This window comes from Ranitomeya imitator, chromosome 1 (assembly GCF_032444005.1).
Source record: "Ranitomeya imitator isolate aRanImi1 chromosome 1, aRanImi1.pri, whole genome shotgun sequence".
Taxonomy (NCBI): domain Eukaryota; kingdom Metazoa; phylum Chordata; class Amphibia; order Anura; family Dendrobatidae; genus Ranitomeya; species Ranitomeya imitator.
The window spans coordinates 713,148,727-713,170,818 of NC_091282.1; the positions used below are offsets into that span (position 1 = coordinate 713,148,727).

The 22,092-nt window shown below is 42.4% G+C and overlaps 1 protein-coding gene across 1 annotated transcript in view; it reads left to right on the forward strand.

The window, feature by feature from the left end:
• Nucleotides 1-22,092, forward strand: part of GALNT16 (polypeptide N-acetylgalactosaminyltransferase 16) — a 207,252-nt gene that overhangs the window by 59,945 nt on the left and 125,215 nt on the right. Inside the window, exon 2 of the mRNA XM_069732323.1 lies at nucleotides 19,016-19,191. Coding sequence (XP_069588424.1) covers nucleotides 19,016-19,191 — 176 coding nt within the window. The remainder of the gene's footprint in view (nucleotides 1-19,015; nucleotides 19,192-22,092) is intronic.

Here is a 22,092-nt window from a genome sequence, read left to right on the forward strand (position 1 = left end):
GGTCGTGGAGCTGGAGCTGCCAGTCAGATGTCTGGATTCATTTATACAATTATGTTTTACACACACAAATCAGATGTGAATTTATAAAAGCAGCAGGGGTTCTTTACTAGGGTATCCCAACCCTCCTCGTGTTAGATTTAAACATTGGTAAAATATATACAGTATATAAATATATATATAATGTATTTCCACCCCTGCTATGTGATCATCCACATATCTGTTCTCCATGGACCCAGGCAAGTACATCTGAAACCTGCATTAACGTAGGATTGTGGGATTTCTGACCTTTTGCCAGACGGCACAGCGCCCCCAGGGATACTCCTCTGAGGGTCAAGTTTCTCCTTGTGCATTATGTTTCTCTCAGATTAGGACTAGCATGTCAGACTATATGGGAAAATTTATTATGAGAGGAATTTTTAAGTCCGTTTTGGTCGCATTGCCATTATTTCCCAAATGTTGCAGGATGTTTGATACATTTTGCGCTTCGTAAGATGTTATACTTCTATCTAGATAGTGTTTATTCACTTTTTTATGCTCACCCCCTATTAGAGTGAGTTTGTGACTTTTTTTTTTAAGTAAGAAGTCATAATTACAACACAAATTTCATTGAAAACAGTGGGCAAATTTTATTACTGTCCAAAAGATTAAGATGACACAAAATACAACTTTCCCATGATTTGGGAACAAAGCATGCAGGTTTCCACATATGGTACAATGGATTGGCCATTGGTGTCTTATGATGTTCAAAGTAAAGGTAAATCGGATCAAAATCAGAACGTACCAGCTGGCCGGTGACTCTTCCAACCCGAGTGTAACATCATCATGTATTAATATGTAGCTGTCACACTTGGGTCGAGAGAGCTGCCATCAAGTCCGTGCACTGCTTTACGATATTGATCGGATTTATATGGCCATCTGACTGCGCCGTTAGAGAAATAAAATGATAATCTTGTACTTATGACACCTTTCAGTAGCTAACAAAAATAACATAAATAGGGCAGCACGGTGGTGCAGTGGATAGCACAGCAGTCTTGCAGCGCTGGAGTCCTGGGTTCAAAGTCCACCAAGGACAACACCTGCAAGGAGTTTGTATGTTACTCTCCGTGTTTGTGTGAGTTTCATCTGGGCACTCCGATTTCCTCCCACACTCCAAAGACATACTGATAGGGGATTTAGATTGTGAGCCCCATCGGGGACAGTGATGATAATGTGTGCAAACTGTAAAGCGCTGCGGAATATGTTAGCGCTATATAAAAATAAAGATTATTATTATTATTATTAAATACATGTTTCTCCAAGGCTGGTTTCACACTTTCGACATTCACGGTTTTATCCGTGGATTGGAGTATCCAGAATGGTGTGGGTCTATTTATATTCATACATGTGGCTGTTGAGTTAGGGCTTCCACAGACATTAGACGGCCATTGGCCAAATGATGGCTCCGCCGGCTCTCCTATACACAGGAGCGCTCGTTTGGTCGAGCGCTATAGTATTCTCTATGAGAGAGCTGATACCAGAAATGTCTGTCAGCAGCTTATCTCCAGGAGACAATATGATCAACAGTCCAAAATCAGACATGTCAGATCAATATTTCTTCTGACAATAAATTGTTCGGGGCTCTCATATATATTGGACTATTGGACAAAACCCATCAATCTTGGCAGGTTCGGCTGACATTGGTCTAATGTGCATGGGAGGCTTCAGAGAAAGGTGCTTCATGGCCATATTAGTCCGCACTAGGACTGTGAATTTCGGAAATGGCCTTACTGAAAGCCATAAAACTTTGTTAGACTCTATGACCTTGTATCAAACAATGTTTTTTGTAGTCTATTGGCACTGATACTGGGCAGATGCACACCAGCTCACAATCACTTAAATTACAGTGGGCACACTGTAGGCTCGGCTTTGTCTTGGTGGGGAGCTAGAAAATTCCACCCACTGTAGACACAACTGCATTCAAAGTACTTTACATGTACTCACGAGGAATACGGTATTATAGGCTGTACTAAGGGTTGGTTTTCACCTATTGGGATTGGATTTTTCAGAGGATGTTAGAAGTGGTCAGGAACCATTCAGCCAGCATACAAGGGTAGGCTGACCGAAACTCTAGTAAGCGGTGACAGACATATCATTGGTGCAACCTGTGCAGCCGCACTTGGACCAAAGAAGTAAGCAGGCCACATCCATCTCCGAAGCAGGTGGAATCATCTTCTGTCTGTCTGCCAGTGTATGGACATTGCTTCGCTACTGCTCCAACCCTTACCCTAGCAGTCTCCATATGACACTCTCTTCTGAAAGGGTCATTCCCAACATTTATGGTTACCATCCATGGATAGGAAAGGTGATAACTTATGCATTGTGGTGGTCCCTTCTGTTACTTCCTCCTATGGCCAGATGACAGCTTTAACTCTTTAAATACTCTAATATAGTGGAGCCTGTGTGTCGACGCTGTGTCCCCATACATTACCAACCACCGTTAACTTTACCCATAATATCTGCTTGTACACAGAACAATCACAGAGTGAATATTAAAGGTAAAAGGATCTAAAAAACCAAAGCATGTTCTTAATATTCACTTACATGGCTCTATTCTGACTATTGACTCTAGCAGCTATGTACAGACATTGCATTAATACAATAAATAACTGCAGAATAATGAGAATATGTAATATCCTGCTTTATCACCCCCTTAAATATAATGAGAACGAATCAAAAAGTTTTACGGAGCATGGGAGATTCTGTGCACTGTTAAATCTTATCCAACTATTCCCAGAGAAGCCATTTAATGTGAACCTTATCTGGGCAAACTGCTTAGTATGTCTGGCCTTCTCGCCCTGTACAACATACATAATTCATACATTGTAAAGTGCTGCACAATGGCATCCATCCCCACTAGGATTTTAGACTCTGAACCTCTCCTGCCCTGTAGCACGTAACAGGAAAGGAGCCTGCAAAACCACGATTAATATGAGGAAAATTACAGGCGTGTCTTACTTTCCATAAGCTATGCCACCATGCTGAACAATGTTCTACTCAAGGCAAAATGAAAACTGTATTCAGCAGGAATGTTCATAAGAGCTGTGTGCCCATCATGTAGCACATAGATGGTAGTCTGGAAAATTTATGGTTCCCTAAACCACTAAATAGCGGTTTATATACCTTTTTAATATGGTAAACTGAAAAAAATGTGTGTGGCGATTATGTGGGCAGAACTTTTTTTTCTCTTCACCTTTCCCTGGATTCCGTAGGGCATTACTATAGGCTGTCTCTTACATACCCAATGCCTTTGAAAAAACTTGCATTAAATACTTTCTAAAAAAAATCCCTGAGCTCCCCCGATTCTGCCGCTCTTTTCCGTTTTGCTCTGCTTCGCTCTATTGCAGAGACATTCACATTTGGTGCTTTTGTAGCACAGTATGTGAAATCTCTGCTTTGCAATCCAACTGGCCAATGTTTGGGACAGTGCTCTTTCATCCCTTCCTCTCAATCACAGTTTGACTGCTTATCTAGCAGTCTATTAGTTTCAGATGATGCAAAACTGTAATTTGCAACATTTGGGAGGGAGCGATGACAGAGAGGGCCCTCAAATATAGTATAGTAGTCATATGGTATTCTAAGCACCACAGTATTCTAAAAAAAAATACAATATTTACCTTTCTTCCTCGTTTCCCCGCGTCTCTGGTCTCTGCAGTGAGGGCTCTGAATCTCCGGTGCAATGTAGTGACTTTGTCACTCCTGCTTCGTTGAGACATCAGACGCTGAGGAAGAATGATGGGGAGGAAGCATCAGCTGACGCTCCCCCTTCATCATTGATTTCAACTGTAGAGGCATCTAGAATCCCATCACAATTGAAATTGCAATGACAAGTGGAGGGCCCAGTGCTGGAACTGGAACAGGGCCCCCCTGGCTCATGGGCCCCATAGTGGCAGTGCAGGGAGATTGTAAGTGTATCTGTGTGCTGCGCACGCCGATACAGTTAAAGGTAGCGTATCTCTGGGTGGGCCCCTCAGTGTGCAGGGCCTGGGGTGGCCGCATCATCTGCACCTTTGGTAGCTACGCTACTACTTGCAGATTTTGAAAGCTGTTCATGTAAGATACAAGTTTTTCCACATATGAGAAAAGGACAGAATCACTCAGTGAGAAATGGACCACACACAGACATTCAAGTCATGGCATCATGGATCTGTAGTCTTTCATTCCAAAGTTTGATCCACAAAAAATAATGACATACCATAAGTATGTTGTCATTTCATGAGAAAGGAGTGCATGACACTTTGAAACGTGTTGAATAAAAAACACTTGAATGAATCGCTGAGATTTAACGTAATCTATACACTCTATATCCACAAATTATTCTTATCATCACGGGTTTACTGTGACATAGAGGGGCCAGAAAACAGCGGTGTCTGATTTTACGTACTCCTGCACTAATTAGAAGCACTTACCATCATATTAAACAGTGCAGGTTTCTGTTAGCAGTGAAGGAGTTACTCTGTTCAGTTGAGAGCTCCTGGGGCTTTCCTGCTTTGATGGTCTCAGCTGTTCAGTGTTGGCCACTCCCCCTTCCTATATATAAACATTGTCACGAATCCCTTCTCCGTGGTGTTACTTATTTGTCACGTGCCTGCTCTCACACGTGACTTGGGGTTGTGCCTGCCAGGGTTAATCTGTCTCCCCACTCTCAGTCCAGCATTCAACCTCTGTCCTATGCTGTAATGGGAGCAGAAATCACACACTGACCTAGGCCACACACCCGCTCATACACGCTGCCACCACTCACCGAATACACAGGCGATGAGTCCCGGAACTAATAATACTAATAATGTCTATCACTCATAAGGCTCACACACCTAAGGCTATGGATTCTTTGAGAACATTCAAGGTTCAACTTGTTAAAGTTTTATACTTTAATAACAAAAGGTTCAATGCTTACAATAAGAAAAAGGTATAAAAATATGATAATAAAAAGACATACAACTTATGCAAAACAGTATCAAAATAAACAGGTGAAACTTACAGAAATGATCAAACTGGTAGTTGCTTTCTGCTCCCTGAGGGTAGGACAATGTAGATTGGATCACTCCAGCTTCTCAGGCTGCCCCATCATGTGAACACAATTCTCTGTCTGCAGCCTAAATTTATAACTTTGGTCTGGAGGACAGGTTTCTAGACTGGCCCCTCAGGTTAATATCATAATTGCTGGCTTTTTGATTGGCCATGGCCATGCTACTAATGAATATATTATTTTTCTCTTGAGACACTTGTGAAAAGGTTCTCAGGAATAGATAACCTCAGGCCACAATTAACATCTCCCCTCCAAGACCTAGGAGGTGCCGAATGTTCCCTTTCTTCTTGGCCCTAGCTAGACCTCCTGGTGAGATATGGAGACACAATTTCTACTAGTCCCAAGGAAGTACCTATTAACACCTAGGTGTGACTTGCCTTCAGGATAGATGTTACATTATCACTAGTCACACATATAGCCCTAGTCATATGTCACTATACACATATAGATATATATACAGATATTCCACCACACACATATACTGTATACTTTTTACATACTTTACTTTGATGTGCGTACATATTTTTAGATAATACTATAAATATATATATCTACTTTTTTTGGACAGCTGTTTCTCTTTTTATATAAATATATTAAATGAAATTATTAATATTGTTGTTGTAATTTTATATTTTCCAAGTACGGGCACATTCTCATAGTGCTACCGTTTGCCATTCAATATCTAAATAAAGGCAATTTTTTTGAATTATTGAATCGTTCTGGATCCTTGAATGGGTTATGTTCTTTTGTTTTTAACCAGGCAGTATGAAACTAACACTGACAATCCCCAAGTGCCAGAGGATTGTATATTTGATGCACTATGAAAAGAAGGCAAGCCTGTAGGTCGTATTCACACATCCGTGTTTCACAGTCAATTCAAACTTGACAGCCTTATATAGGTCTATGAGGCTGTTGAATTCAGATCAGCGGCCATCAATTTGCACTGCCAAACACAAATATCTGAATCCAGCCTTGTTTTAATGTGTGCTGTTTAACATTGTTTCAGACCAACTACATGCCTTTATCACAACATCTTCTAGTGTCAATGACTTCCTTCAGCATAAAACAGCATGGGTTTCCTCCGGGTTCTCCAGGTTCCTCCACACTCCAAAGAATTTAGATTGTTCATCCCTGTCCCAATCGGGGCTCACAATGTCTGTAAAGCGCTGCGGAATGAGATTGAGCTATATAAAAATTAAAAAAAGCAAGTCCTATTTCTGGAGGTCCCACCTGGTGCCAGATCACACAGGAGACCATCAGAGGTCTTGTGGAGCCTGTGCATCAATGGGTCCGAGCTGTTTTGGCAACATGAGAAATCTACACAACGTTAGGCAGGTGGTTTTGATGTTATGGGTGATTGGTTTGTATGTGTCTTTTAATTTGTTTTTTAGCATTGTTTTATAATAATTTCATAGTAACATGCGCCGCTGCTTTCAGAAAGATTGCACATTAATTACCGTATATTTTACTTGCAAACGTGGCTTTGTTTGCTAAGAAATAGATTGTGCAAGATATACATTTTACATCCAATGTGATCGTTACTTTGTTCAGTACATCACAAATCTATTGCCTGTGCAAAATCTTGAAACAACCCACCTTTTTTATTGGCAGGAGTTATCAGATTGGTTATTTCTTTGGCCAGTGATGTGGGTGTCATCTTTTACAGAAATCTGCAATATGTTGCTTTTCATCAACTTTTCATAGTTAATGTTGGAGTAGAGCGGCTGTAACACTGCTGTGAGCTCGGCTACCCCACAAAAGAACATCTGCTTGTAAGAATAATGGCCTCAGTCCACTGTGATATAAGCAAGAAACTATTTGGCCAGAAGAGAAATAAGAGATGTGTTTTAATGAGCCTGTGACTGTACGGCCATGACGTTTTCATGTTGTGCAATTTTATTCAATTGACATTCAGGGAAGATCTCTATGGTTCTTCATAATGTACTGAGCGTTCTTGGAGAGAGAATTGTGCTGTAAAGTGCCAACATTTTCTGCAGTGATGTACAATACATTGCAAGTTTAAAATATTGGATACAATCTACTTTATAATTGTCAAAGGGTCACTTCCGTCTTTCTGTCTGTCCTTCTTTCTGTCACGGATATTCATTGGTCGCGGCCTCTGTCTGTCAAGGAAATCCAAGTCGCTGATTGGTCGCGTCAAAACAGCCACGACCAATCAGCGACGGGCACAGTCCGGAAGAAAATGGCCGCTCCTTACTCCCCGCAGTCAGTGCCCGTCCAGCCACCGCTAACACAGGGTTAATGCCGGCGGTAACAGACCGCGTTATGCCGCGGGTAACGCACTCCGTTACCGCCGCTATTAACCCTGTGTGTCCCCAACCTTTTACTATTGATGCTGCCTATGCGGCATCAATAGTAAAAAAATGTAATGTTAACAATAATAAAAAAACAAAAAACCTGCTATACTCACCCTCCGTAGTCCGCGAGACCGCTAAGAATTCTGGGTAATTTCGCAATGCATCCTGGGAACGGAAGATGGCGGCAGCTGCGTGCCCATCGCCACAGCGCCGTTGGATTCCAGGGGTGAGTGTGTAACTATTTTTTATTTTAATTCTTTTTATAACAGGGATATGTGCCCACACTGCTAAATACTGCGTGGGCTACATAGCTGCTGTATACTACGTGGGCAGTACTATATACTACATGGCTGCCATATACTACGTGGGCAGTACTATATACTACATGGCTGCTATATACTACGTGGACAGTTCTATATACTACATGGCTGCTATATACTACGTGGGCAGTACTATATACTACATGGCTGCTATATACTACATGGACAGTACTATATACTACATGGCTGCTATATACTACGTGGGCAGTACTTGATACTACATGGCTGCTATATACTACGTGGACAGTACTATATACTACATGGCTGCTATATACTACGTGGGCAGTACTATATACTACATGGCTGCTATATACTACGTGGGCAGTACTTGATACTACATGGCTGCTATATACTACGTGGACAGTACTGTATACTACATGGCTGCTATATACTACGTGGGCAGTACTTGATACTACATGGCTGCTATATGCTACGTGGACAGTACTATATACTACATGGCTGCTATATACTACATGGACAGTACTATATACTACATGGCTGCTATATACTACGTGGGCAGTACTTGATACTACATGGCTGCTATATACTACGTGGACAGTACTGCATACTACATGGCTGCTATATACAGTACTACGTGGGACTGGCCAATATACTACGTGTCTGTGCTGTATACTACATGGCTCTGTGCTGTATACTATGTCGCTGTGCAATATACTATGTGGCTGGGCAATATACTACGTGGGCTGGGCAGTATACTACGTGGCTGGGCAATATACTACGTGGCTGGGCAATATACTACGTGGCTGGGTAATATAGTACGTGACTGGGCAATAGATTACGTGGCTGGGCAATATACTACGTGGCTGGGCAATATACTACGTGGACATGCATATTCTAGAATACCCGATGCGTTACAATCGGGCCACCATCTAGTAAATTCATAATGAGAGAAGACCCCGCTTACAATCTAAGAGAGCAAAGTTTGTGATCAGGTATTTGTTGCGTTGCTGAACCAACCCATACCCCTAAATATTAATAAGCATGAGCACATGTAGACAATGGTGAAACAAATGAAAGCAGCATCCCAATGGATTCTCAACAGAAGATATCGTATTCCAGAGCAATTTATTATTATTTATTATTATAGCGCCATTTATTCCATGGCGCTTTACATGTGAGGAGGGGTATACATAATAAAAACAGGTACAATAATCTTGAACAATACAAGTACAGGAGGAGAGGGGCAGCACGGTGGCGCAGTGGTTAGCACTGCAGCCTTGCAGCGCTGGAGTCATGGGTTCTAATCCCACCCAGGACAACATCTGCAAAGAGTTTGTATGTTCTCTCCGTGTTTGCGTGGGTTTCCTCCGGGTACTCCGGTTTCCTCCCACATTCCAAAGACATACTGATAGGGAATTTAGATTGTGAGCCCCATTGGGGACAGCGATGATAATGTGTTCAAACTGTAAAGCGCTGCGGAATATGTTAGCGCTATATAAAAATAAAGATTTATTTGCAGATAGATGAAGCTGCAACCCATAATGAGGTCCTGGTTATGGGGGACTTTAACTACCCGGATATTAACTGGGAAACAGAAACCTGTGAAACCCATAAAGGCAACAGGTTTCTGCTAATAACCAAGAAAAATTATCTTTCACAATTGGTGCAGAATCCAACCAGAGGAGCAGCACTTTTAGACCTAATACTATCTAATAGACCTGACAGAATAACAAATCTGCAGGTGGTTGGGCATTTAGGAAATAGCGACCACAATATTGTGCAGTTTCACCTGTCTTTCACTAGGGGGACTTGTCAGGGAGTCACAAAAACATTGAACTTTAGGAAGGCAAAGTTTGAACAGCTTAGAGATGCCCTTAATCTGGTAGACTGGGACAATATCCTCAGAAATGAGAATACAGATAATAAATGGGAAATGTTTAAGAACATCCTAAATAGGCAGTGTAAGCGGTTTATACCTTGTGGGAATAAAAGGACTAGAAATAGGAAAAACCCAATGTGGCTAAACAAAGAAGTAAGACAGGCAATTAACAGTAAAAAGAAAGCATTTGCACTACTAAAGCAGGATGGCACCATTGAAGCTCTAAAAAACTATAGGGAGAAAAATACTTTATCTAAAAAACTAATTAAAGCTGCCAAAAAGGAAACAGAGAAGCACATTGCTAAGGAGAGTAAAACTAATCCCAAACTGTTCTTCAACTATATCAATAGTAAAAGAATAAAAACTGAAAATGTAGGCCCCTTAAAAAATAGTGAGGAAAGAATGGTTGTAGATGACGAGGAAAAAGCTAACATATTAAACACCTTCTTCTCCACGGTATTCACGGTGGAAAATGAAATGCTAGGTGAAATCCCAAGAAACAATGAAAACCCTATATTAAGGGTCACCAATCTAACCCAAGAAGAGGTGCGAAACCGGCTAAATAAGATTAAAATAGATAAATCTCCGGGTCCGGATGGCATACACCCACGAGTACTAAGAGAACTAAGTAATGTAATAGATAAACCATTATTTCTTATTTTTAGTGACTCTATAGCGACAGGGTCTGTTCCGCAGGACTGGCGCATAGCAAATGTGGTGCCAATATTCAAAAAGGGCTCTAAAAGTGAACCTGGAAATTATAGGCCAGTAAGTCTAACCTCTATTGTTGGTAAAATATTTGAAGGGTTTCTGAGGGATGTTATTCTGGATTATCTCAATGAGAATAACTGTTTAACTCCATATCAGCATGGGTTTATGAGAAATCGCTCCTGTCAAACCAATCTAATCAGTTTTTATGAAGAGGTAAGCTATAGACTGGACCACGGTGAGTCATTGGACGTGGTATATCTCGATTTTTCCAAAGCGTTTGATACCGTGCCGCACAAGAGGTTGGTACACAAAATGAGAATGCTTGGTCTGGGGGAAAATGTGTGTAAATGGGTTAGTAACTGGCTTAGTGATAGAAAGCAGAGGGTGGTTATAAATGGTATAGTCTCTAACTGGGTCGCTGTGACCAGTGGGGTACCGCAGGGGTCAGTATTGGGACCTGTTCTCTTCAACATATTCATTAATGATCTGGTAGAAGGTTTACACAGTAAAATATCGATATTTGCAGATGATACAAAACTATGTAAAGCAGTTAATACAAGAGAAGATAGTATTCTGCTACAGATGGATCTGGATAAGTTGGAAACTTGGGCTGAAAGGTGGCAGATGAGGTTTAACAATGATAAATGTAAGGTTATACACATGGGAAGAGGGAATCAATATCACCATTACACACTGAACGGGAAACCACTGGGTAAATCTGACAGGGAGAAGGACTTGGGGATCCTAGTTAATGATAAACTTACCTGGAGCAGCCAGTGCCAGGCAGCAGCTGCCAAGGCAAACAGGATCATGGGGTGCATTAAAAGAGGTCTGGATACACATGATGAGAGCATTATACTGCCTCTGTACAAATCCCTAGTTAGACCGCACATGGAGTACTGTGTCCAGTTTTGGGCACCGGTGCTCAGGAAGGATATAATGGAACTAGAGAGAGTACAAAGGAGGGCAACAAAATTAATAAAGGGGATGGGAGAACTACAATACCCAGATAGATTAGCGAAATTAGGATTATTTAGTCTAGAAAAAAGACGACTGAGGGGCGATCTAATAACCATGTATAAGTATATAAGGGGACAATACAAATATCTCGCTGAGGATCTGTTTATACCAAGGAAGGTGACGGGCACAAGGGGGCATTCTTTGCGTCTGGAGGAGAGAAGGTTTTTCCACCAACATAGAAGAGGATTCTTTACTGTTAGGGCAGTGAGAATCTGGAATTGCTTGCCTGAGGAGGTGGTGATGGCGAACTCAGTCGAGGGGTTCAAGAGAGGCCTGGATGTCTTCCTGGAGCAGAACAATATTGTATCATACAATTATTAGGTTCTGTAGAAGGACGTAGATCTGGGTATTTATTATGATGGAATATAGGCTGAACTGGATGGACAAATGTCTTTTTTCAGCCTTACTAACTATGTTATGTATGTTACTATGAGAGAGGACCCTGCCCACGAGGGCTCACAATCTACATTTCTCATATATGTAAATGAGCTGTTAAGATCTATGGGACAGACATAGATCTCCCTGAAAATCTGCCTCCCGAGAGGCATTACTAGTATGAGACATGTAATGACTGACGCTTTGCTCTACTAATCATACAACATTCTGCCTTGAGCTGAGAACTAACACAGGACACCAGAAGTGAACAGTTGCTGCTTCAGTTTTCCTCTCATGGTGCTTCAGCTTCCATCTCGCAGGCAGCCAGTTTGGGAGAAGGGAAGTACAGTAGAGCTGACAACAATGTGAGAGGACAGCTGCAAATGTGCTTGTTGTGTTTGTAATTAGACAACATTCAACTCTGATGTACTGTTATTATCAACGCAACAGAACCAGACAACATATTAAGCTAAAGGAGGGGCCTATGCGCACTAAATAGTGGTAAAAGACCCTCAACCATAGAAGAAAACAACCCACTCCATAGTAGTAATAGAGATGAAGAGGACAAGGAGTATCACGGGTATAAAAGTCAATTGATTTATTTATTAATTACCACAAAAATCTAACACAAGTATCAAAAAAATATACAAAGTTAGAAGAACAACGTAGGTGCATAAGGATGATAGGAAGGGACAGGTATCCACCAGTGTGTAATGCCCAAAAAACCATCAACCAGTCTGAAATAATCAGCGTGCTGGTATTACTACTTGCGGCAAGTCGCCGCCATGATAACCACTATAATGGGGTAAAACGAGATCCCTGGTATAAAGTGCATATAATGCAACGCTTACCGCTAAAATGAAGGGCAATAGGACACACCGGACTGGAACCAGATGAGGATGGAAGATCCCCGACGAGAAAGCTGCAAATACAAAAGCGAAACGCGCGTTGGGGATCTTCCATCCTCATCTGGTTCCAGTCTGGTGTGTCCTATTGCCCTTCATTTTAGCGGTAAGCGTCGCATTATATGCACTTTATACCAGGGTGGAGAAATGTGACATATTTGCTGGGGGCTTTCCTTGTGCATATGCCTAATGCAGATCGCTTAGCATAAACGCACCCAAACTGACATATGATGCGTGGATACTTTAGACACAGACATATGCCCAAGGTGAGGTACAACACCAACTTGTTGGCAGGGGCCAACAGGGTCTGCCGACAGTCTGACGTTAGAGGCAACCCGATGCCACTGTGGAGGGAGGCGAGGTTTATGGTATAGCCTGTTGTACCGGGATATACTTGATTTTTGTTTTAAAAAGTTCTCCCCTTATGCATGGATAGCTCTGTAGTCCTGTCCGGAGAGAAGTGGAGGTGCACATGTGCAGACTTCACTCCATAGATTGGCTATGTGACTGCTGAAAATATCTAACCACCTTACAAAACAGTCCCTTTGATAGTGAGTGCAGCAGAGTCTGAGCAAGTGCACCTCTGACCCAATCAGGATGGGGCTGCAGATCCCCATTCTCATGATAGCTAGGGGTCCCAGCAATCAGAAAGCTATCCCCTATTCTATTGATAAGGGATAACTTGATTTTTTTGGGGGGAATAACTCCTGGCAATCTCTGCCTGTCCCGACAATCTCTGTCGCTCCCGGCAATCTCTGCTTATTCCGACAATCTGTCGCTCCCGTCAATCTCTGCCTCTTCCTGGCAATCTGCCTGACCCTGGCAATCTCAGCCTCGCTGGTCAATCCCTGTCCCATCCTGGAAATCTCTGCCTTGTCCTGACAATCTCTGCCGCTTCCTGGCAATCTCTACCTGATCCTGGCAATCTTTGCCTCGCTGGACAATCCCTGTTCCATCCTGGCAATCTCTGCCTGTCCCGACAATCTCTGTCGCTCCCGGCAATCTCTGCCTCTTCCTGGCAATCTCTGCCTTGCTCACTGCTGCATCACTTCTCCTTGCCCTGGGCATGGCTGCCCAGTGCCCCCAGGCTCTGCTCTCAACCAGGAAGTGTCTTCACTATATTCCACTGCTCTGCACTACACCCATCTGTAACTCCTCCCAGCCTGGAAAACCCCTTATACTAACTATGCTTATCCTAAGGCTACTTTCACACATCAGGTTTTCGCTGTCAGGCTCAATCTGACTAAATTTAAAAAAAACGGACCGGCAAATGTTGCCGCTGGATCCAGTTTTTTTCCCCATGGACTTGTAATAGTGCCGGATTGTGCCGGATGACATTGCGTTTCGTCCATTTTTTGCTGGACCCGAAAAATCTGCCGTTTCCGTTTTCTGGAAAAAATGTCCATAGCAATGTTTTTTGTCTCCGGCAACAAAGCCAGAAGCGCTTCCGGCTGTTTGCTAGAATGGGAGCCGGAAGGTGCCGGATCCAGAAAATGACGGATTCCGGTGCCGGATTCCGGTCCTTTAAACTGAGCATGCTCCAATTTTTTTTTTATCCAATAATCTAGATATGCTAGCCGGATCCGTCAAAAAAACGGATTCGTCGCATCAGTTTTTCACAATCTGCGCCGGATGTGGTTTTTCCAACATTTGCCGGATTGTGCCTGATGCAAAAAACCTGATGTGTGAAAGTAGTCTTACACTCTCATCCCCTATCTCTATGGTGCCCCACTATTCTGTGCTACTGCTACCTTCTACTATTCTATCCCTGATCCTATATACAACACATGTCAAGTACATACACATTACAGAAACAGTATATGAATAAATAAAACATCGGATCGCACTCGGACTAGCGTTATTCTATTGGGTTGTGCACATGCCCGATTTTTTTTCCCCCCCTCAGTACAAGTCTGTCAGAGGAAAAAAAAATGGCACCATGCATGATTTTCAACTGATATTTGGATCGCACTCGTCCATGCAAGTCAATTAGTCCTTGGACAAAATTGGACAGCCACGTGGATGACATCTGAGTGCATTTACATGAACTAACAGAATGGAGAAGATGGAGACTTATTTTTTCTGTCTTGTCCACATCCAAGAAAGTCTGAGGGTATGTGCACACGTTGCGGAATGGTGTGCAGATTTGTCCGCACTGATCTTGGTAAATCCACAGTATTTCCGTGGTTTTTGTGCGGATTTCACCTGTGGTTTTACACCTGTGGATTCCTATTATGGAGCAGGTGTAAACCGCTGCAGAATCCACACAAAGAATTGACATACTGCGGAATATAAACCGCATGTGCACTGCGGATTTTGTTTTCCATAGGTTTACATGGTACTGTAAACTCATGGAAAACAGCTGCAAATCCGCAGCGTCAAATCCACTGCGGATCCGCAGCAAAATCCGCAGCGTGTGCGTATAGCCTGACGGCGCTTTGATTGCACCCTGACGGCGCTCTGATTGCGCTCATATCAGAGTGTGATTAACATAACTGGCCCCGATCCTCCTGGATAGGAGAAAATACGGTCTTGTGACCCTCCCTGACCTACACCCTGCCCCTTGCACGTGCAACAATAAAGTGAAAGGGGCATTGGTGATTTTATTTTATTTTTTCCAAACATACATAAGATATTAAATGTAAAATTTGACCACAAATCTGTAATTGTTATGATGGGAGGAAATATCTGAGCAGCTCTACAAAGACACGTTAGTCCGTGTGTACGATGTGCTGTGAAATTTACTGTACCTCTTACTGCAGTGAGACTCTTAAAGGGAACCTGTTACAATTTTTTTTAGTATCTGAACAAAAGCCACCTCCTTTATTTACTCCATTATCGCCGTCCACAAACCTGTATATTATCTACTAACTGCCTCTATGTATCTCAAAATAGCATATACAAGCCCTGGCAAAAAATTATGGAATCACCGGCCTTGGAGGATGTTCATTCAGTTGTTTAATTTTGTAGAAAAAAAAGCAGATCACAGACATGGCACAAAACTAAAGTCATTTCAAATGGCAATTTTCTGGCTTTAACCTTTGTCCGGCTGAGGTACAATTGTAACTATTCCGTTTTAAAATTGCAATAACTTTTTTTTTCGAAAAGCCGTAGAGGGCTGAAATTTCGTGACATCTCTGCAGTTTTGGTCCAGAATATATTGGCCAAATTTCAATAAAATATATATGAAGGTACAATTGTACCTCTGCAGCCTGTTAACGTTGTAAAATTATGCAGCCTGACGAAGGTTAAAGGGAACCTGTCACCCCGTTTTTTGAGATTGAGCTATAAATACTGTTAAATAGGGCCTGCGCTGTGTGTTCCTATAGTGTATGTAGTGTACCCCGATTCCCTATGTATGCTGAGAAATAACTTACCAAAGTCGCCGTTTTCGCCTGTCAATCAGGCTGGTCAGGTCGGGAGGGCGTGGTGACATCGGTGGTTCTTCCTCAGCTTTACGTTGGTGGCGTAGTGGTGTAGTGGTGAAGACACAGCGCGCGATCTGCGCTGTAATCCCTTGCATCGGTGGGGGCGGCCATCTTCCTGGGGCCGCGCGTGCGCAGATCGAGTGCTCTGCTGCACGGGGCTTCAGGAAAATGGCCGCGGGATGCCGCGCGTGCGCATTAGAGATCGCGGCGGCCATTTTCCCAAAGCCGAGTTTGCATCTCGGCTTTGGGAAAATGGCCGCCGCGATCTCTAATGCGCACGCGCGGCATCCCGCGGCCATTTTCCTGAAGCCCCGTGCAGCAGAGCACTCGATCTGCGCACGCGCGGCCCCAGGAAGATGGCCGCCCCCACCGATGCAAGGGATTACAGCGCAGATCGCGCGCTGTGTCTTCACCACTACACCACTACGCCACCAACGTAAAGCTGAGGAAGAACCACCGATGTCACCACGCCCTCCCGACCTGACCAGCCTGATTGACAGGCGAAAACGGCGACTTTGGTAAGTTATTTCTCAGCATACATAGGGAATCGGGGTACACTACATACACTATAGGAACACACAGCGCAGGCCCTATTTAACAGTATTTATAGCTCAATCTCAAAAAACGGGGTGACAGGTTCCCTTTAAGAAACACTAAAAGCAATCAAGAACAAAAATGTGGTAGTCAGTAATGGTTACTTTTTTAACCCAGCATAGGGGACAAATTATTGAATCACTCAATTCTGAGGAAAACATTATGGAATCATGAAAAATAAACAAAAAAAAACACTCCAACACATCACTAGTATTTTGTTGCACCACCTCTGGCTTTTATAACAGTTTGCAGTCTCTGAGGCCTGGACTTAACGAGTGCCAAACCGTACTCTTCATCAATCTCGCTCCAACTTTCTCTGATTGCTGTTGCCAGATCAGTTTTGCAGGTTGGAGCCTTGTCATGGACCATTTACTTCAACTTCCACCAAAGATTTTCAATTGGATTGAGATCCGGACTATTTGCAGGCCATGACATTGACCTTATGCGTCTTTTTTCAAGGAATGTTTTCACAGTTTTTGCTCTATAGCAGGATGCATTATCATCTTGAAAAATTATTTCATCATCTCCAGACATCCTTTCAGTTGGTGGGATAAGAAAAGTGTCCAAAATTGTGGATTAGACAGGGGTGGAAAGAGATGATTTGCATAGCTCCGCCTACTGCAAAGGATTCTGGGTAAACCTGCCATTCTTTGTATTATGCTGCTTGCAAGTACTTTCCGTTTCAGGAAAGCATCCACCACAAAATATCAACATAAACTTGTGCATTTATTGAAGATGTAATGACAGCCATCTCCCAGTGCCTTTACCTGACATGCAGCCCCATATCATCAATGACTGGAAATTTGCATGTTCTCTTCAGGCAGTCATCTTTATAAATCTCATTGGAACGGCACCAAACAAAAGTTCCACCATCACCTTGCCCAATGCAGATTTGTGAATCATCGCTGAATATGACTTTCACCCAGTCATCCACATTCAACAATTGCTTTTCCTTAGCCCATTATAACCTTGTTTTTTTCTGTTTAGGTGTTAATGATGGCTTTCGTTTAGCTTTTCTGTATGTAAATCCCATTTCCTTTAGGTGGTTTCTTACAGTTCGGTCACAGCCATTGACACCAGTTTCCACCCATTTGTTCCTCATTTGTTTTGTTGTGCACTTCCTGTTTTGGAGACATTTTGCTTTAAGTTTTCGGTCTTGACATTTGAGGTCTTCCTTGGTCTACCAGTATGTTTGCCTTTAACAACCTTCCCATGTTGTTTGGATTTGGTCCAGATTTTAGACATAGCTGACTGTGAACAACCAAGATCTTTTGCAACATTGCGTGATGATTTACCCTCTTTTAAGAGTTTGATAATCCTCTCCTTTGTTTCAATTGACATCTCTCATGTTAGAGCCATGATTCATGTCAGTCCACTTGGTGCAACAGCTCTCCAAGGTGTGATCACACCTTTTTAGATGTAGACTAACGATCTAATCTGATGCAGGTGTTAGTTTTGGTTATGAAAATTTACAGGGTGATTCCATAATTTTTTCCTCAGAATTGAGTAACTCCATAATATTTCCCCTATGCTTGTTTAAAAAAAGTAACCATTACTGACTACCACATTTTTTATTCTTGATTTCTTTTAGTGTTTCTTAAAGCCAGAAAGTTGCCATTTGAAATTACTTTAGTTTTGTGCCATGTCTGTGATCTGCTTTTTTCTCCAAAATTAAACAACTGAATAAACATCTTCCAAGGCCGGTGATTCCATAATTTTTGCCAGGGGTTGTACAAATTACAATCGTTCATTCCTATAGGCATCATCGCTGTGATCCTCCTCCGTTGTCCTAATCGTCATCCTATGGCTTTGATTAATGTCCTGCTTCATCCACATAGCACAACGAAATATTGCGCCCGCGCAAGTGCTCTTAGCTCTACCCTACTGAGGGCAGCGCATAGGTCGTCAATGTGCAAGCTCCGTGCAAAACGTAATTCCGGCTCTTACACTCTCAGAAGATTTTGTTTTCTGTGATTTCCGGGGGCCTGCGATGGTACTTGCGCAGGCATGAAGTTTGTTTGCGCTATGTGGATGACGTTGGATGCGTCCACGCCAATCAAAGCCAGAGGGTGGAGATTAGCAAAATGGAGCAGGCAACACAGCAATGGCACCCATCGGACCAGACCGAAGTAATTTGCATACAGCGTTGGGAAAAATATATTTTTTTTAAATTTTTGTGGAAAATAAAAAAAAACAGGTTTGCGGACTGCGACAAAGGAGTAGCTAAAGGTGGTGGCTTTTCTGTGGATTCTGTAAAACTGGTGGCAAGGCCTTTAAATGCACATATCCCTTTAAGCCTCCGTTATAATGTCTCAGACAGACTCCTCGTTGCTTCACCTTTTTCCATCTGCCAGAAATCTCTGAGAGCGCAGAATTGTATAGGGATTTACAGGCTGCGATGTAGTCAGAGCACGTTTCATGAGATGGATTTTGTTCCAGGTGACGTCAGCCGTGCAGACGGAGAAGGGGAAGCTGAACGGCTTTGATGAGAAGTTGTATCTATCCTCCAAGATTCTAAAGGCTGGAGAGGATCCTTACCGACAACATGCCTTCAACCAGCTGGAAAGCGACAAGCTGAGCAGTGACCGGCCCATTCGGGACACACGACATTACAGGTAAATGAGGAAAATAAGATGTTTTATAGGGAGAATAGAAAAGGTAAACTATGCTGGACCCTGCGTCCCTGGCTCCGTGTCAAACATCTGTGCAGATTATATCCACGGAATTCACTAAATCAGCATACACTTACAGAAATTCTTGAGTGGTGTCCTTTTTTTTTTGAGGGAGGAAGGGTTGAAGTATGTAAGGTCGAGGGAATAAAGTTTTAAAATGTTTCCCATTTCATTCATGGCCTTGGTCTTGGTCTCCTAGGCCCAGGCCTGGACTGGCCCACAGGAGAACAGGAGAATCCTCTGGTGGGCCACTGTGCAGGAGTTGGCCACCACCCTGTTATATGAGCAGCACTTGGCACAATACACTTGAATCACTGTGTACAGACATCTTATATATTTAACAATCTCCCAGGTCATTGTTATATACATTTGTGACTGAGGATTATGTCCTATTTTGCATGTAGCTGAGAAGTGGGGCGCTGGAGTTGGACTGGGGTGCCAAGGACCCACCAGTAACTGACACTGCCTAGGTCATATACTCCTGACTGCAGCAGCACAAACAAAACTACTCTTTCTAGGGAATTGTTCAGCATGATATGTTGGCAGAGACACTGATTCCAGTGATGTGTCACTTACTATTTTGCTCACTGCAGTTTTAATAAAATCCCAGCTTTCTCTGCTGCAGATCTACCAGTTGTCTGACTACTGAGCTCTGTATAGCCCTGCCCACACCACTGATTAGCAGCTTTCTGCCTATGCACAGTGCACACAAAACTGTCGGGGGGGGGGGGGGGCAGCAGGATTACAAGTCCACTAGTGATAGTCTCCTGCTGATAAAAGTGTGATTTTATAAAAACTACAGCAAGCAGCCCAGTAAGTGATACATCACTGGAATCAGGATCTCTGCCCCTACATTATGAGGCTCTCAGATTAGCTGGCAAAATCCTTGTGACAGATTCCTTTTAAGGACATGCACATTTTGACCCTAAAGGACACAGGATTTTTAAAATTTCTTTTTCATTGTTACATTCCAGGAGCCATAATGCCTTATTTTTTCATTGAAGTAGCTTTATGAGAATGTTTTTTTTCTTTTCTATTACAGAATCCGTCGCATTTTGGGGTACATATAACTTATTACCTAACTTGGGGTACATATAACTTATTACCTAACTTTTATTAATGATTTATGGGGAGAAAAAGCATCAAATCTTCTGCTCTTTGATGTTTTCACATTTTTCACTATTCATTTGCTGCACAAATAAAGTGTACAGTTTGATGTGCGAGTCAGCAAGATTATGACTAAATCAAATCGATATAAATATATGTTTAATCTCTTTTTTACAATAAATATACCGAAAAAAAATAAAATCTTTTGTGACGGCATCAAAAGTTAGAAATTTTACAATTTTTCACCAGAGGAGCTTTATGAGGCTTAATTTTTGAATAACAAAATGAAGTTTTCAGGGGAACCATTTACTGGTACATAAGATTGATAATTTATTATTACACTTTTTGACAGGTGGAATGTACAAAAACAGCAATTCTGTACTTTTTTTTTTACCCCAATATATTCTTGTGTGTCATATTCTGGTTGTATACCCTTCTTTCCCTTTTTTTGTGTACAAGAGGGCTTGGGTTTTCATATGACAAGTTGTAGTATTGATTGGTACCACTTAGAATACGTACAATTTTTTTGATAATTTTTTATTGAATTTTTTTATGAGATGGGATGAACAAAAACTGCAATTCTGTTTTTTTTTTCTTAGTTTTTTTTATAGTTTTTGTTTGCCACATTTATCAAAAGGGAGAGCTGTTAAGGTCATTACGGTCATAGCAAAATGAAATATGTGACTTTTTTTCTGGCAAAACTTGGATTTTGGGGAGGGCGTTTTTCATATTTATATATTTATACTTAAAACTTTTTTTAATAATATTTATTAGTCTGTTTTGGGGACATGAATATGTGATCTTATGGTTGCGTAGGTAATACCTAATCGTGTCAATCTGTCCCCGGCGCTGGAGGACTCTGGATAGACTGTAGTGTTTGGCAGACCCGGAGTCCACGGATAGTCCTCCAATTGCAAAAGCAAACCATTGGCACCCTGTGATCGCTCAGCCGAGATCCTGATGTGCTGACATAGTCCTCTCTATCCCTGTTAAATGCCTCATGGCTTCCTAGCAGCTGATCTCACCTGCACAGATGCTGTATTGTGTGATCTATATAAAAGATATAACCAATATCATGACAGATATATCACTTATTGGGCTGCTTGCTGTAGTTTACATAAAATCACTGTTTTATCAGCAGGAGATTATCACTACAGGACTAGTAAGCCTGCTGCCAGGTAGTCCAACCACGCCCCCACCACTGATTGGCTGCTTTCTGTGTACACTCTACATGGGCAGAAAGCAGATGTCTCTGCCTGCAATCCTATGATCGATGTGATGCCGCGATCACTAACGGGTTGGGGAATACTCGCTTGGCAACAGGATAAACGTAGACAAGCACGGTTTTTCACATAAACAGTCTCTTTTGGTTTATTCAAGCTTCATAAACTGCTGTAGGCCATGTTACCCATCACAGGCCTCACATAGACCTTAGCACTTCATAGTATATGGCGTTGAGACACAGTTACTAAACACGCCAGACCTCTTTGTCCAGTTACCGCGGGTGACTGCACGCTGAATAGTTCATTAATGTCAATGGAACACAACAGACACAACACATGACATTAGGGTGCAGACTCTAAATATGCTGGACCTTACTCTGTCCAGTTACCATGGGTAAGCACACAGTTCATTAACTAACCCCCTGTCAGTGCACACAGTTCCCCATACTCTGGGTTACCTTCCAGGAGGCCCTGCTCCACACGCTGACTCCTGTCAGTACTCTCTCTCCTAGGG